Source organism: Oryctolagus cuniculus, chromosome 4 (assembly GCF_964237555.1).
Source record: "Oryctolagus cuniculus chromosome 4, mOryCun1.1, whole genome shotgun sequence".
NCBI lineage: Eukaryota > Metazoa > Chordata > Mammalia > Lagomorpha > Leporidae > Oryctolagus > Oryctolagus cuniculus.
Window position 1 is genome coordinate 76629181 of NC_091435.1, and position 12961 is coordinate 76642141.

Here is a 12961-nt window from a genome sequence, read left to right on the forward strand (position 1 = left end):
TGCGCCTCCCCTCCTTTGGGGGGTTCAGTCTTCCCCAGTCCCTCTCCCCGGCTCAAGACTACAACTGCTGAAGAGACTTGCCTTCATCTCTCTTTTATTCAGATACCACTTGGACATGCCAACAGCACAAGCAGAAACTACAAACGCACACGCAGAATAAATTACGAAATTTGTATTTAACAGAGTCGATAGAAGAAAGCTGTGCCACCAGGGGAACCTCCTTGTCCAGATCTGAAGAGTCACAAGGTGTCGCAGTCCGCGAGAGTCTAGGATGGATCTGTGACACATTTAGAGCCAGCCTCACAAGGCCCAAACTCTCTCCCATAAACCTGTGCACGCCCACAGATGCACACACGGGAGCGGAGCAGGTGCAGGGGACAGCCTGTAAATGACCAGCAGCTCAGTAACAAGCAAAGCGGACCCAGCAGCGCTCTCCCTGTGGCTTTGGTGGCGGGCAACTCCCTGGCACCTCTGCAGCAGTGAGGAAGGGGAGGATTGCTCCTGGGGCGAGGGACCCAGTCTCGCTATCCTGGACTGCAGGGGGAGCACATCTCAATTTCTCTACACTGCCCTTACTCTACTGTCTGGCCTGCCAAGCCTCACCTGTCACTCACAGAAGAGTGAATGAAGACGTGTGTACTCCGGGAAATCCACCAAATTAGAGGCCCAGGGGCTGAGAGCGAGAGCTCCCTCAGCCACTGCCCAGCAGTACGATGCTAGGAGTCACCTCCCTTCTCTAAACCACCTATTTCCCATCTGTAGAGGTCACAGTGTCTACTCCCATGGTTATCATAAGGAACTTCTGAAGTTAGATATTATAAGCACCATGCCAAACTCAAAACTTGTTTTCTTCCCTCTTTCTGTCCCCCAATTCTTCCTATTTTCTCATCTGTGTGAGTGTTGCCGGTCATGTAACCCCAATGGCACCAAGTCTCTTGACCAGTAGGCCTCCCTTTTAATGCAACAGAGATTGCTGGTATGTGCTCCCCCTAGTGCAGCTCTGCACCACTGGGATGGTCAGGGTGTGGGCCACAAGACCGGGTACCAGCTGAGCCCAGGAGAGAGCTGTGGGAGGCCTGTGGGCACATGGAGACCTGACACTCAGGGATGATGGTGCGAGAGGGGCTGGGCTGGCAGAAAGACAACAAGGAATAGTGGTACAGAAGCGGCTCTCAGTTGAGTCCGGCCAGAGGCTGGAAAGCCGGGGGTGATGCTGTTCACAACCTTTAGCACCAACCATGCACACCCTTCCAGGATGGGAGGCCCAAGGACAATGGAGACTTATCTTCTGGGTAGGCCTGTCCACCAAAAAGCCAGTTTGATAGGTCACAGTCCACAGCTCAGGATCTGCGGATGCTTCCCGTCCATTTCCACCTTGTCTGTCCATCCATCTGTGTACATGGAGAGCTTTGTAGAATGCAGGCTGACCTGGGCAGAAACCCTATGCACTCACTTAGCACCGGTTCATTCAAGGAGTCAGTATCTTTTACAGTTACCCAACTGCAGTCTTTTATAGTAATGATGTGAGGTAGTAACAAGACAGGAAGCACCGCTCTTTTTATAGATCAAGAGGTGCCCCAAGTAGCACAGTGAGTGTGGCTGCAACACGGTAAGGGCTGGTCAAATGCAGGCCACTGGGCCGGTCCCTGAAGACCAGAAACCGGCTCTCCTCCCACAGGCCTCGGGGCCGTTGTCCTGGACTCTGTCCAGACCAGCTCTGCGGCTCTTCAGACCAGCGTGGGTTTCAGATCATCTTTGAAGTTCACGATCGGCTTGGAGCGAGCCCACAGCTTTTCCCAGGAGGCCAGCCCCACAGCAGGTTCAGGGTCAGAGTCTGAGGTGCCGCTGTCACTGGAGCCGGAGGAGCTCTGGAAGCAGATTTCACAGTAGGGCCGGTGGCAGCGGCAGAAGAACTCATCTGAGCTGCTGGACTCGGTGTCAAGGTAGGTGCACCGAGAAGACAGGGAGGGGCACCCTGGGGACCGCGGAGGCTGCAGCGGCCACTGCTCAGGGAGGTCGGTGGAGGCCCCGGGTGGGTGTGGAGTAGTGGGACTTGGTGCTCGGCCAGAAGCCGAGGACTGGTGAGGAAAGGCAGCACTGCCCCCTCCCGCGCCCCCAGGCTCTGGCTGGCATTGTTTGCTGCCCTCCAGGGTGCCCAACCTGCCCCGAGGATCGGGGAGCAGTAAAGGCTTCCTGGAAGAGGGCCTAGGTACCCTGGAATCAGCACACTGGGGGTCCGGCCTGGGGCTGTCCCCATTCTGCACCTTCAGCCCACTGTGTGCCCCAGAAAGAGTGCTGTTTACCCGGTGCCCCACAAATGAGGGCACGGAGCCAGAACCGAGCGAGCGAGCGCGAGGCGCCGCCCGCCTTCTCCTCACCAGGTACGGGCTGAAGCCCAGCTCCCTGCGGAGGGGCATCTTCTGGGGGCTGGGGGCGGCACTGTTCTTCCAGAGCTGCTGAGGACAAGGCGGGGGGCTGGGGAGGGGCGCCCCGGGGCCCAGGCCCAGGTCCTCTAAGACTTCCTGCAGCTTCTCCCTGATCACCGAGTTCACTCTGGGCAGCCGCCTCGCGGGCTCTTCCGAGGTCTCTGGCTGCTTCAGTCTCTGGGGATCAGAGCTCCCCCTGCCCGGCGTGACGCTCTGGCTAGCGGCCGCGGGTCCCTGGGCCCCTCTTTCTGGACTCTGTCTGCAAACCAAGTCCACAGGGTGAGAGAAGTCTTTCACGTCGGGTGTCTTCTCCTTCTGCCCCGGGGAGGGGCTGCTGTCTCGCCCAGGCTGCTGGTGGCTCTGCACTGGGGGCGAAGGCACTGCGGTACACTGGGAGCCCTGGGCAGCCGTGCTGCCGCCAGGGGGGCAGTCTGAAGGTCCCTGAGCTGGCAGGCCTTGGGCAGAGGCCACCTGCAGGCCGCCCTCGCTCTGGGAAAAGGCAGGGGGGACTGCACCCTCGGCGGGGTCATAGCTGCACTCAGCTGCCATCAGCCTCACCAGCTTCTCTTTGGCATTGTTTACTTGTTCCTGCAGGCTTTCAATCACCGCATTTTTCTGTAAAATAAAAGCAAAACCATCAGTGAAAGATGCTGTTGGGGGTTCCACACCATTTCCCAGAAGACCTGGGGTCAAATCCCAGTTCTTCCAATGTCTGGGCCGGGGGGGGGGGGGAACCTGTGAGGCGGCTCCTCCATCGGGGACGGAGCTGAGGCACATGGAGCGCTTGGCACAGTGACCGACCTGCGGCACTCGGTAAGGCTAGCCACCACTGATGCGTGTGACCTTCGTCTCCCCGTGTTGTCCCCAGTCTGTGTGACACTGTCTGTGAGGAGGCGGAAGACACATTCTGGCTCTGTGCTGGCCGCTGAACCCCCTCTCATCTTCCCCAGAACTGAGACCGCCAGCTTACTCAGCAGGCCACTAGCCTGAATAGTTTGGGATGGGTCAGTCCTGGGTTTACCACACTTTCATAGAGTACAGACGAATCTGAACACATCCCCAGAGGATGAACACGCAGGGCAACCAGCATTTGCCTCTGGCTACGGAGCCTAGACATGGGAAAGACAGGGAGGAAGGCGGAGACGCCCAGGTCGAAGGGGTAAGAGCAGATCCGGGGAGGGCCAATGAGAATCTCGGGCTGGCATCATCACCTGCCCAGGCTGAACCTCTGCAGGTGAAAGGCCAAAGCCAGTGGCAGTAGCAGTTGTCAGTACCTCTCAAAGAAGTGTGTGCATCGGAGTCATCGGAGAAGCTCAAAAAAAAAAAAAAAAAAATGGGCAAAGAAGGATTAGGGGGCCTAGGTTTTTGATCCAGTAGATCTAGTGTGCAGCCCAGAAGATGAATGGGGCTGGGGCACAGCAGCCGCTGAACGGCCCTCGTGCTGCACAGCCAGGCAGTGCGCAGCGGGGCTGGCAGGCGGGAGCCGCAGAGATGTGCCAGTTCTGAGTACAAGAGCACGGGGCATGAGGTAGGGGTGGCAGCTGAGTGGTGGGGTCCAGGGCACAGCTACGCCCTGCACCTTTGCTGCGGCAGCTGATGCTCAGACCCTACCTGGACTTTTGGGAACCCCTGGCACTCAGAGGCAGAGGAGCAGAGGTGAGATCTTCAGGGGCAACTGGAGGTCCCGGGGCAGACGGCACTGGGTTGAGGGTTTGGGGAAGGCAGTAACCAGACCTTAAGTTCCAGGAAGTGCTTGCCTGAACACCAGAAGGCTGTTTCCCTGCTACCACACCCTTTAGAAGCCGGGCATGAGCATCTGGGTATTCACTGGGCATGCTCTGGACACCAAAGCACATTCCCAGCCTAGGGACGGGACCTGTGGTTTCTTCTCAAGCTCACATGGGAGAGCTGTGCACAAGTGGGAGAGCAATGGGAGTACAACAGCCCTACATCCGGAGCAGCCACAAGGCTAACCCGCTGCTTCCTGTCGACAGCAGGAAGATGAGTTCTGATGCTTTCACTACTCCCCGTTTCACCCTGGCGTAGCCTACTGCTTTCGCCGTCAGGACAGAGGCCAGGGCCAGGAAACGACTGTGAATAAGGCAGGGGGCTTTCAGCTAAGCACCTGCCTGCCTGTTCTCCCCGCTCCTGTCCTGCAGAGTGGTGGAGTCTGGGCATTGCTGGGTACGTGGGCATGACTCAAGGACTCACCAGGAGCAGAGGGGATAAGTAACAGCGAGGCATCCAGGCTCTCCATATCTGGGCTGTGCCAGATCTCTCTCTCTCTCTCTCTCTCTCTCTCTCTCTCTAAAGGTCTCACTATGATGGCTGCACAGGAGGACCCCGATCTTCTTCTCTTTCTTCTACCAGCCCCTCCTCCTGAAGCCCACCCTGCACATTCTCATGCTGGCTTCAGGGGGCCCGAGCCCCTCACAGAATTAAGGAGACGCCTTAGCCGGTGACAGCCACTGCAGTGGGTGCATTGTGGACGCTGTCTTTTTGTGCCTTACCCACAAACCCCTCTGCATATAGCAAATCAGTATAAACAGTGACCGCCGAAGAGTACTCCACTCTCAGCAAACGCAATCTCTGACGCTGCCTGCTGACAGATGTAGACCCCTCGGCCTGCACAGCGCATTTCCCTTCTTCCAGAAAAGGCAGTGGGACTCTGTTGTCCTCATGGCTGCATGCTAATTAGAGGCATAGTGCGAGGCTCTGCCATTGTGGGAGCAAAGCCTGCGGGAGCCTGGCAGCTGCATTCACATGAGCTTGTGAATCATTACTTTGGGCAAACCAGGGGCAGCCAAGAACCCTCCGCCGCGTTTCGCAGGGTGCGGGCAGTAGGAGAAATGGAATCAACTTCTGGTTTCGGTGCTTCAAGGAACGAAGGCACAAGGTGAGTTTTCTCTGCTGCAGAGTTCAGAAGGGGGACTCTTCAAGCTCTTGGAAGCTTCTAGCTCCTGTTCTTCACACAGACTGGGAAATCCGTGACAGATGCTGCCCCCAACGGCTTCCTGTGAACCCCCAGTCACATGGGCAAGAGGGGCAGGAACGAGAAGATCATGGCCAGGTAAGAGAGAGGCTCCGGGCAGCAGAGGGGGCCGTGTGGAAGCGAGCCACAGACGGACTCTGGGAAGGCAGAGGCGGGCCTCGTGCAGGAGGTAGGCTTGTGTTTACCTAAGGAGCGCTGCAGAGCTGGGTGTGTGGCCATGGACCCCTTCTCAGCCTGCCACAGGCCCGCATTGCTGCTGGTTCGCAGGCCTGTCCTGGCCAAGGTGTGCCAGGTGCGGTGTGGGCGGCCGAGGCCAGCTTTTCCTGCCTCTGCAGCTGCACCTGTGTGGGGCCCTTCCTCTGCAGGCCCCGGCATTCCTTCAGAGAGAGCAGAGTCAGGCACTGTTCGGGAAAGCGCGTAGCACGGCCCAAGTACAAAAAGCACGTCACGGGTTCCCAGTCCACTTGGCTGTTCCAGCCTTAGCTGATTGTGAATGGAAACCATCGTGGATGTTCTAGCCAAGTTTCTGGCCTTCTGTTTAGTGAAAAGAAAGAAAGAAAAGCTTCTTTGAAGGCTTCCCAGAGTATCAAAGGCACTGCTACTCCCTTGCCAGGTGGGAAGAGGGCTGGCTTTGAAATAACGTTCCGAGCGCTTCATAAAGAGTAAAGAAACAGGCCGGCGCCGCGGCTCACTAGGCTAATCCTCCGCCTTGCGGCGCCGGCACACCGGGTTCTAGTCCCGCCCCGGTCAGGGCGCCGGATTCTGTCCCGGTTGCCCCTCTTCCAGGCCAGCCCTCTGCTGTGGCCAGGGAGTGCAGTGGAGGATGGCCCAGGTGCTTGGGCCCTGCACCTGCATGGGAGACCAGGAAAAGCACCTGGCTCCTGGCTCCTGCCATCGGATCAGCGCGGCGCGCCGGCCGCGGCGCGCCGGCCGCGGCGGCCATTGGAGGGTGAACCAACGGCAAAAGGAAGACCTTTCTCTCTGTCTCTCTCTCTCACTGTCCACTCTGCCTGTCAAAAAAAAAAAAAAAAAAAAAAAAGAGTAAAGAAACAGACGCTTCCACGCTGATGCGCAACAGAGGTCCAGACGGCCAGGAAGGTGCAGGGGAGCTGGGGGTGTGCACGGTGCTACCTTTGCAGACTCAGTCCCCTCACTAGGAACTGGGAATGCCCAGTGGAAGTTCCGAGGTAGAAGGCTGTTTCCAAGGAGCACCTATGCAGGTACGTTCTGTACTGAAACCAATGCAGCACGTCACTCAGCTGCAGTCCATGTGCGGACTGATCCCCGGGCTAGTGCCCTCTCCCCAGGAGAGGAGCGCAGGCTTTGCGCAGCCAAGCGCTCTCTTCAGGCTTCCCTAGCTTGGCCCAAGTCTATGGGAGGGGCCGGCTCGGCTCAGGGAACACAAGAACGGCCGAGGGCTGCCCACCCCAGTGCCTCAGTGGCGTTCAGAGGCCCCGGCTAGTCCCTGTCCCCATCCGTACACGTGTCAGCCTGTCCAGGTTGATGGGGGTGGAGATCAGTTGCTGGTACCTGGGACAGACAGCGAGGGCCTCTTAAGATCTTGGACCAGACAACGCTACTCTGTGAGGGTACTCGGAAAAGGTCATGGGAAACAGAATTAAAAGCTGAGTTCATTTATGTGCAAAACACTCTGAAATCCACATATACGCGGGTTCTTCACGAAGTTCAGGGGAAGTGTACATCATGAAAAACTGTCCTTGGATTTTGAAATAATTTGTACCAAAATACACTTAGCTTTCTATTCATTTTCCACGAACTTTTTGAAGTGTCCTCATCTGTAGGGAAGGAACGTATCACACAGACCCCACTATCCACTACAATCCAGGCCATTATATTACTGTTTCCTCTGCTTGGAATACTTTTCTCAAAACTTTTTGCCTGCTTAATTTGTATTTTACCTTCAGTTTCTTTGCTAAGAGTCTATTCTGACTGCTCTAAGTTTGGTTCCTTTGCCCTTACTACCTTGAATTTTTCCTTTCTAACTCTCATTACAATGTATGATTACATGCTTATGAAGGAGCTTCAAAAAGTTTGTGGAAAATGGATAAAAGCAGAGTTTAGAGGTGGGCACTTGGCCTACCAGTTAAGATGCCTGTGTCTCACATCAGAGTACAGGGGCTCAACTCCCAGCTTGGGCCCTGGATTCCAGCTTCCTGCTAATGCAGGCCCTGGGAGGCCTAGGGATGGCTCACATAATTAGGCCCCTGATGCCTATGTGGGAGACCTGAAATGAGTTCCCTGGCTCTTGCCCCTGCCCCGGGCCCCCTCCCCCTGGCCACTTTGGGCATTTGGGAGAGTAAACCAGTGGGTACATGGGAGTTCCCCCACCCCCTCTCTGCCTCTCAAATATATGTGTGTGTGTGTGTGTGTGTGCTTATTTCAGTGCAAAAATATTTGAAATCCATTCATAAAATGCATTTCTGAAGGCTCCTTCACATGCTGGGATTTTGAAATTTTTTGCATCAAAATAAATGTAGCTTTTAATTCCATTTTCCACATTTTAAAAAAGATTTATTTACTATATTTGAAAGGCAGAGTTACAGAGACAGAAGGAGGGAGGGAGGGAGGGAAGGAGGGAGGGAAGGAGGGAGAGAGATTCCATCCACTGGTTCACTCCCCAAATAGCAGCTAGGGCCAGCCTGGGCCAGGCTGAAATCAGGAGCCTAGAACTCCATTCAGGTCTCCCATGTGGGTGGCAGGGATCCAAGCACCTGGATCATCTTCTGCTGTTTTCCCAAGTGCATTAGCAGTGAGCTGGATGGGAGACAGAGCAGCCAGGACTTGAATTGGTGCTTAAATGGGATACTAGTGTCCCAGGAAGTGGATTAACCCAGTGAACCACAAGGCTGGCCCCATTTTCCACCTCATAGCTGGTCAATGTGTTCCCCACACTAGACTGTGAGAGATCTGTGAGGGTAGGAACTATATTCACTTTGCTTATCACACTTAACACGATGCTTGTGACTCAGTATACATGTGTTCATTGAATGAATGAAGTACATGCGGATCCCTGGGAACTCGGAGGTTCTGCTTGCTGTCAGGGGAGTGGAAGAATGGGAGGAATAGAGAGCACTATCAATGAGGGCAGGTGCCGCCCTGGTGCATGATGGGAGCTCCTCCCTCTAGGGAGTCCGCCAGGCAGGGGTGTGGCTTACTTCTGTGAGGAGCCTCTCCATGGAGCTCTTCTCGCCTCTCGGGTGGCAGTTCTGTTCCTCAACATACTGGGCACGGGCGCCTTTGCTGGGAGTGCTGAAATATTTGGCCATGCCTCTGATTGTTTGGTTTTCCTCTTCAAATGCCTTCCATCGCTTCAGCTGTTAGATAAAAGGACACGTGTTATTTATTTAATTGCATACCCAGAAACACATTCCCTCACTCTTTCTCATAAACACCAAGGAATGACACTGTCACAGATACACACACGCACAAACTATTCTCTCCTCAAAGTGTTCTTCACTCTGCATGACTTGCAGACAGGAATGACGTTAAGGTTATTTCACTTTAAAAACATCAAAGGGGTCCTGCACTGTGATGTAGCAAGTGAGGCTGCCACCTGCAGTGCCGGTATCCCATGTGGGTGCTGGTTCATGTCCTGGCTGCTCCACTTCCTATCCAACTCTCTGCTGTGGCCTGGGAAAGCAGTAGAAGATGGCTCAAGTCCTTAGGCTCCTGCACCCATGTGGGAGACCTAGAAGATGCTCCTGGCTCCTGGCTTTGGACTGGCACAGCTTTGGTCATTGCAGCCAATTGGGGAGTGAACTAGCGGATGGAAGACCTCTCTCTCTCTCTGCCTCTTCTTCTCTCTGTGTAACTCTGACTTTCATATAAATAAATAAATAAATATTTAAAAAATATCAAAGGGAGAATGTGGCAGGTGGATGAAATAGGTGGGTGTAGTGGCACAGCAGGTTAATCTGCCACTTGCAACATTGGAATCCCATATGGGAGCGCTGGTTTCAATACCAGCTACTCAACTTCCCATCTAGCTTCCCGCTGATGCACCCAAGAAAGCAGGAGATCACTACCCACGTACTTCCCTGCCACCATGTGGGAGACCTGAATGGAGCTCCTGGCTCCTGGCCCTTGTAGCCATTTGGAGAGTGAACAGCAGATGGAAGATCCCTCTCTCTCTCTTTCTCTCTTCCTCTCTTTATGTCACTCTGCCTTTCAAATAAATAAACAAATCATTTTTAAAAAATAGAAAAGCCTTTGCCTACCTACCTACCTATCACTAAACTGACCAAAGAAAACCAGAGTTGAAGCAGACTTCTAGGAAGAGACAGAGAGAAAGGTCTTCCTTTGCCATTGGTTCACCCTCCAATGGCTGCCGCGGCCGGTGCGCTGCGGCTGGCGCACCGCGCTGATCCGATGGCAGGAGCCAGGTACTTATTCTGGTATCCCATGCGGGTGCAGGGCCCAAGCACCTGGGCCATCCTCCACTGCACTCCCTGGCCACAGCAGAGAGCTGGCCTGGAAGAGGGGCAACCGGGACAGAATCCGGCACCCCAACCGGGACTAGAACCCAGTGTGCCGGCGCCGCTAGGCGGAGGATTAGCCTAGTGAGCCGCGGCGCCGGCCCATAGCTGTTCTTAATTATTTTTTATTTGTTAACTAAAGGTGTGTTTGCTGATACTGAAAATTCAGTTCTGGGGCCAGCATTGTGGAGTAGCAGGTTAAGCCACCGCCTGCAATGCTGACATCCCATATGGGCACTGGTTCCAGTCCTGGCTGCTCTACTAATCCAGTTCCATGCTAATACACCTGGAAAAACAGAAGATGGCCCAAGTGGTTGGACCCCTGCAACCACGTGGGACACCAGATGAAGCTTCTGGGTCCTGGCTTTGACCTTTGACCTGGCCCAACCCTGGCCATTGTTGCCATTTGGGGAGTAAACAAGCAGGTGGAACATCTCTCTCTCCCTCCCTCCCTCTTTCCTTCCCTCCCTTTCTCTTTCTGTAACTCTGCCTTTCAAATAAATAAAATAAGTTTTTTAAAAAGGAAACTCAGTTCCTTGTTGGTGAATGCCCAATACAATGAATAATCAAGGCTCAGGCAGACAGAAAACCAACACGGCAACAGAAATGACAGGACGCCAGGTCTGAGACGAGGCCACTTCTCTCCTTGACAAGTGAGGAGGGACTCAGAAGGAGTGTGACCTAAGTTCACACAGCCAGTCTGCAGCAGAACCACAGCTGTGACCGGGGCACCAGGCCACTCCGTGGGCCCTCACACAGCTGGTGAAGAGAGAGGCCACTGGCTACAGGGGTCCTAGGCAGGTTCCTCAGCAGAAGCCAGTCTGGGGAAACAACCTGCAGAAGCGCAGGCAGGTTAACTGAATAGGGCTGGGGCTGGACCCAGAACATTCACAGCAGGCGCTTCTGTTCTGCAGCCTTTGGGACACTGGTCTACCTGCTCAGTGCCAGTGCCATGGGGGTGGAGGCATCCCCAGTGCCCAGGGAATCCCCATAAAGAGTCTTCCCGTGATGGGTGCTGTGGACACTGGCACCTTTGTTCTGGGAACCACGATGAGATGGCTATGCATATGCGTCCAGGGCATCTGAACTGCTGCGATTCACTCTTCAAACCCTGAAGCTCTGACTGTGCCGTGTGATCTAGGTTTCGTAAATCTCAGATGGGATTCTGAATCTCCTTATCAAGGTCAACGCCACCTCGTCCTGTCACCCAGGCCCTCTGGAGTCCTCCGTTGACTCAGTGTGAGTCTGCATGGCACCAAGAGTCCGCATGGCCTGCGCCGCCACAGGAGCACCCCCTCTCAGGAGGCTCTCTCCTTACAGATGGAGCCCATAGGCTCATCACCCCACTCGGGATGGCACCCACAGCCAGGGTCACCATCACTCGCTGGTCTTAGGCGGCTGAGGCTGACCTCGAGGGGTTATTCTCTTAGCAGCGACCCTGGAGTGTCGCCCTGATCTCCCTGAGTGTACAGGTTCTCCTTTTCCTCCCAGCGAGCCCCCTCTGCCAGGCCCCTGGAGGACCTGCCCAAAATGCGTGTAAGGGCACAACACAGGTTAAGGGTACCTCCAAGACTTTTGGTCCATCTCTCCCTGAGCTGGTAGCGGGAGCCAAGGCACCCCTGGACTGAATTTGCCCCTCATCCCCAGCCTCCCTTAATTCCTAGCTGGGGGAAGATCCTGGCTCCTGAGACTGGACCCTTCAGTGTTTCTGGGATACAGACCTACATGACCCTCCTGTACCATGTCCAGGGCCTCTCTAGAGGGACCGGCAGGTTCTTGTTTTCACAGCCTGTGAGCTCTGTGGGCGAGATAGGATGAGTAATGGCCTGAAAGATGCTCGCTCACCTCCTGATTCTGGGGCTCTGGGAATGCATTATCTCACACAGTCAAAGGAATGGTGTAAGCAGGATTAAGTTAAGGGTGGTGAGATGGGGCGGCTACTCTGGATTAGCCAGAGTAGTGCTTAGAAGAGGGAGGCAGGAGGGTCAGAGTCGGAGGAGGTGTGACAATGGGAACAGGCCCCAGAGAGAGAGAGAGAGAGAGAGAGAGAGAGAGAGAGATGTGAACATGCCACTTGGCTGGCTCAGAAGGTGGAGGAGGGGGCAGTGAGCCGACAGACGCAGGAGTTCTCCAGAAGCTGGGAGAGACAAGGACCGGGCTTTCCCCTAGCGTCTTCTGAAGGGGGGCAGGCCTTTGTCCATTCCAGACTCTGACCTCCAGAACTGAAAGACGATAGATACGTGCTGTGCTAAGCCCCCGAGTCTGGGCGGCAGCCATGGGACACTGATGCCATAGACTAAATATGAAGTCCTTAGCGGGGCACACGGACAGGAGGCTCACTGCAGGAGCCCCCTCCTCTTCTGCCAATCCCCCCTTATTTCCCTCTGTGCTTCAAGCTCAGCAGACTTGTGGTCTCCAAGCACGCATTCATAACAGGCCGCCCCCAGCCCTCTCTGCTGCTGGTTGCGGTGCTGTCCCACCTGCTCTTCCACCCGCTGTCCTCCCTCCACGTGCTCACTGAACTCTCGTTAGCCCTTCCAGGCTGACCTCAAACACCCCAGTTCCCAGGGAGTCTGGCTGCACTCTTCTTGGCCTTGTGTAGCACTGAACACGTGTATTGTGACTTAGAGGTGGGGCCATGGGTTTAGCTGCACATAGCCAGCAATTAATGGATGGGTGGAAGGGCAAATGAACAAATGAGCTTTAAAAAGCTCACTGGTCTGGTAGGGGTGCTGGCACATCCATTGCCATTAGGCAAGGTGAAAAGCCCTGAGTTCATGGAGGAGCCAGTGAAAACACTTTAGGGGTTAGAGGAGAAAGCAACAGCCTGCCTCAGGACCCTGCTGCCTCTGAGAGGGAGTGGCGGGTGGAGGTATGGGTCACACTCAGGTTTAAAGAGCAGAGGCGGCCTGATTGCTGGGATGACCTCAGCGCTTGGCATAAACACTTAGGCATTTCCTGAGTGGTCCACTTGCTGCATTGTCATCCATTTCACCCAGCTCTCTAGCACCGCCTAGCTGTCCTGGGGGGTATCCATGCCTTTGCTT

General features: G+C 55.0%; 1 protein-coding gene across 3 annotated transcripts in view; it reads right to left on the reverse strand.

The window, feature by feature from the left end:
* Positions 1–81: 81 nt before the first annotated feature.
* The window catches only part of GPR156 (G protein-coupled receptor 156), a 114593-nt gene continuing 101713 nt past the window's right edge, over positions 82–12961 (reverse strand). For 2 of the 3 annotated variants that reach the window (XM_002716658.5, XM_051818996.2), the window contains 2 exons: positions 8595–8753; positions 84–3041 (listed from right to left, as the gene is read on the reverse strand). In XM_002716658.5, coding sequence (XP_002716704.2) covers positions 1728–3041; positions 8595–8753 — 1473 coding nt within the window. In that variant the 3' untranslated portion in view covers positions 84–1727. Of the gene's footprint in view, positions 3042–8594; positions 8754–12961 lie in introns of all 3 variants that reach the window. The other variant, XM_008266872.4, reaches the window with a different exon arrangement.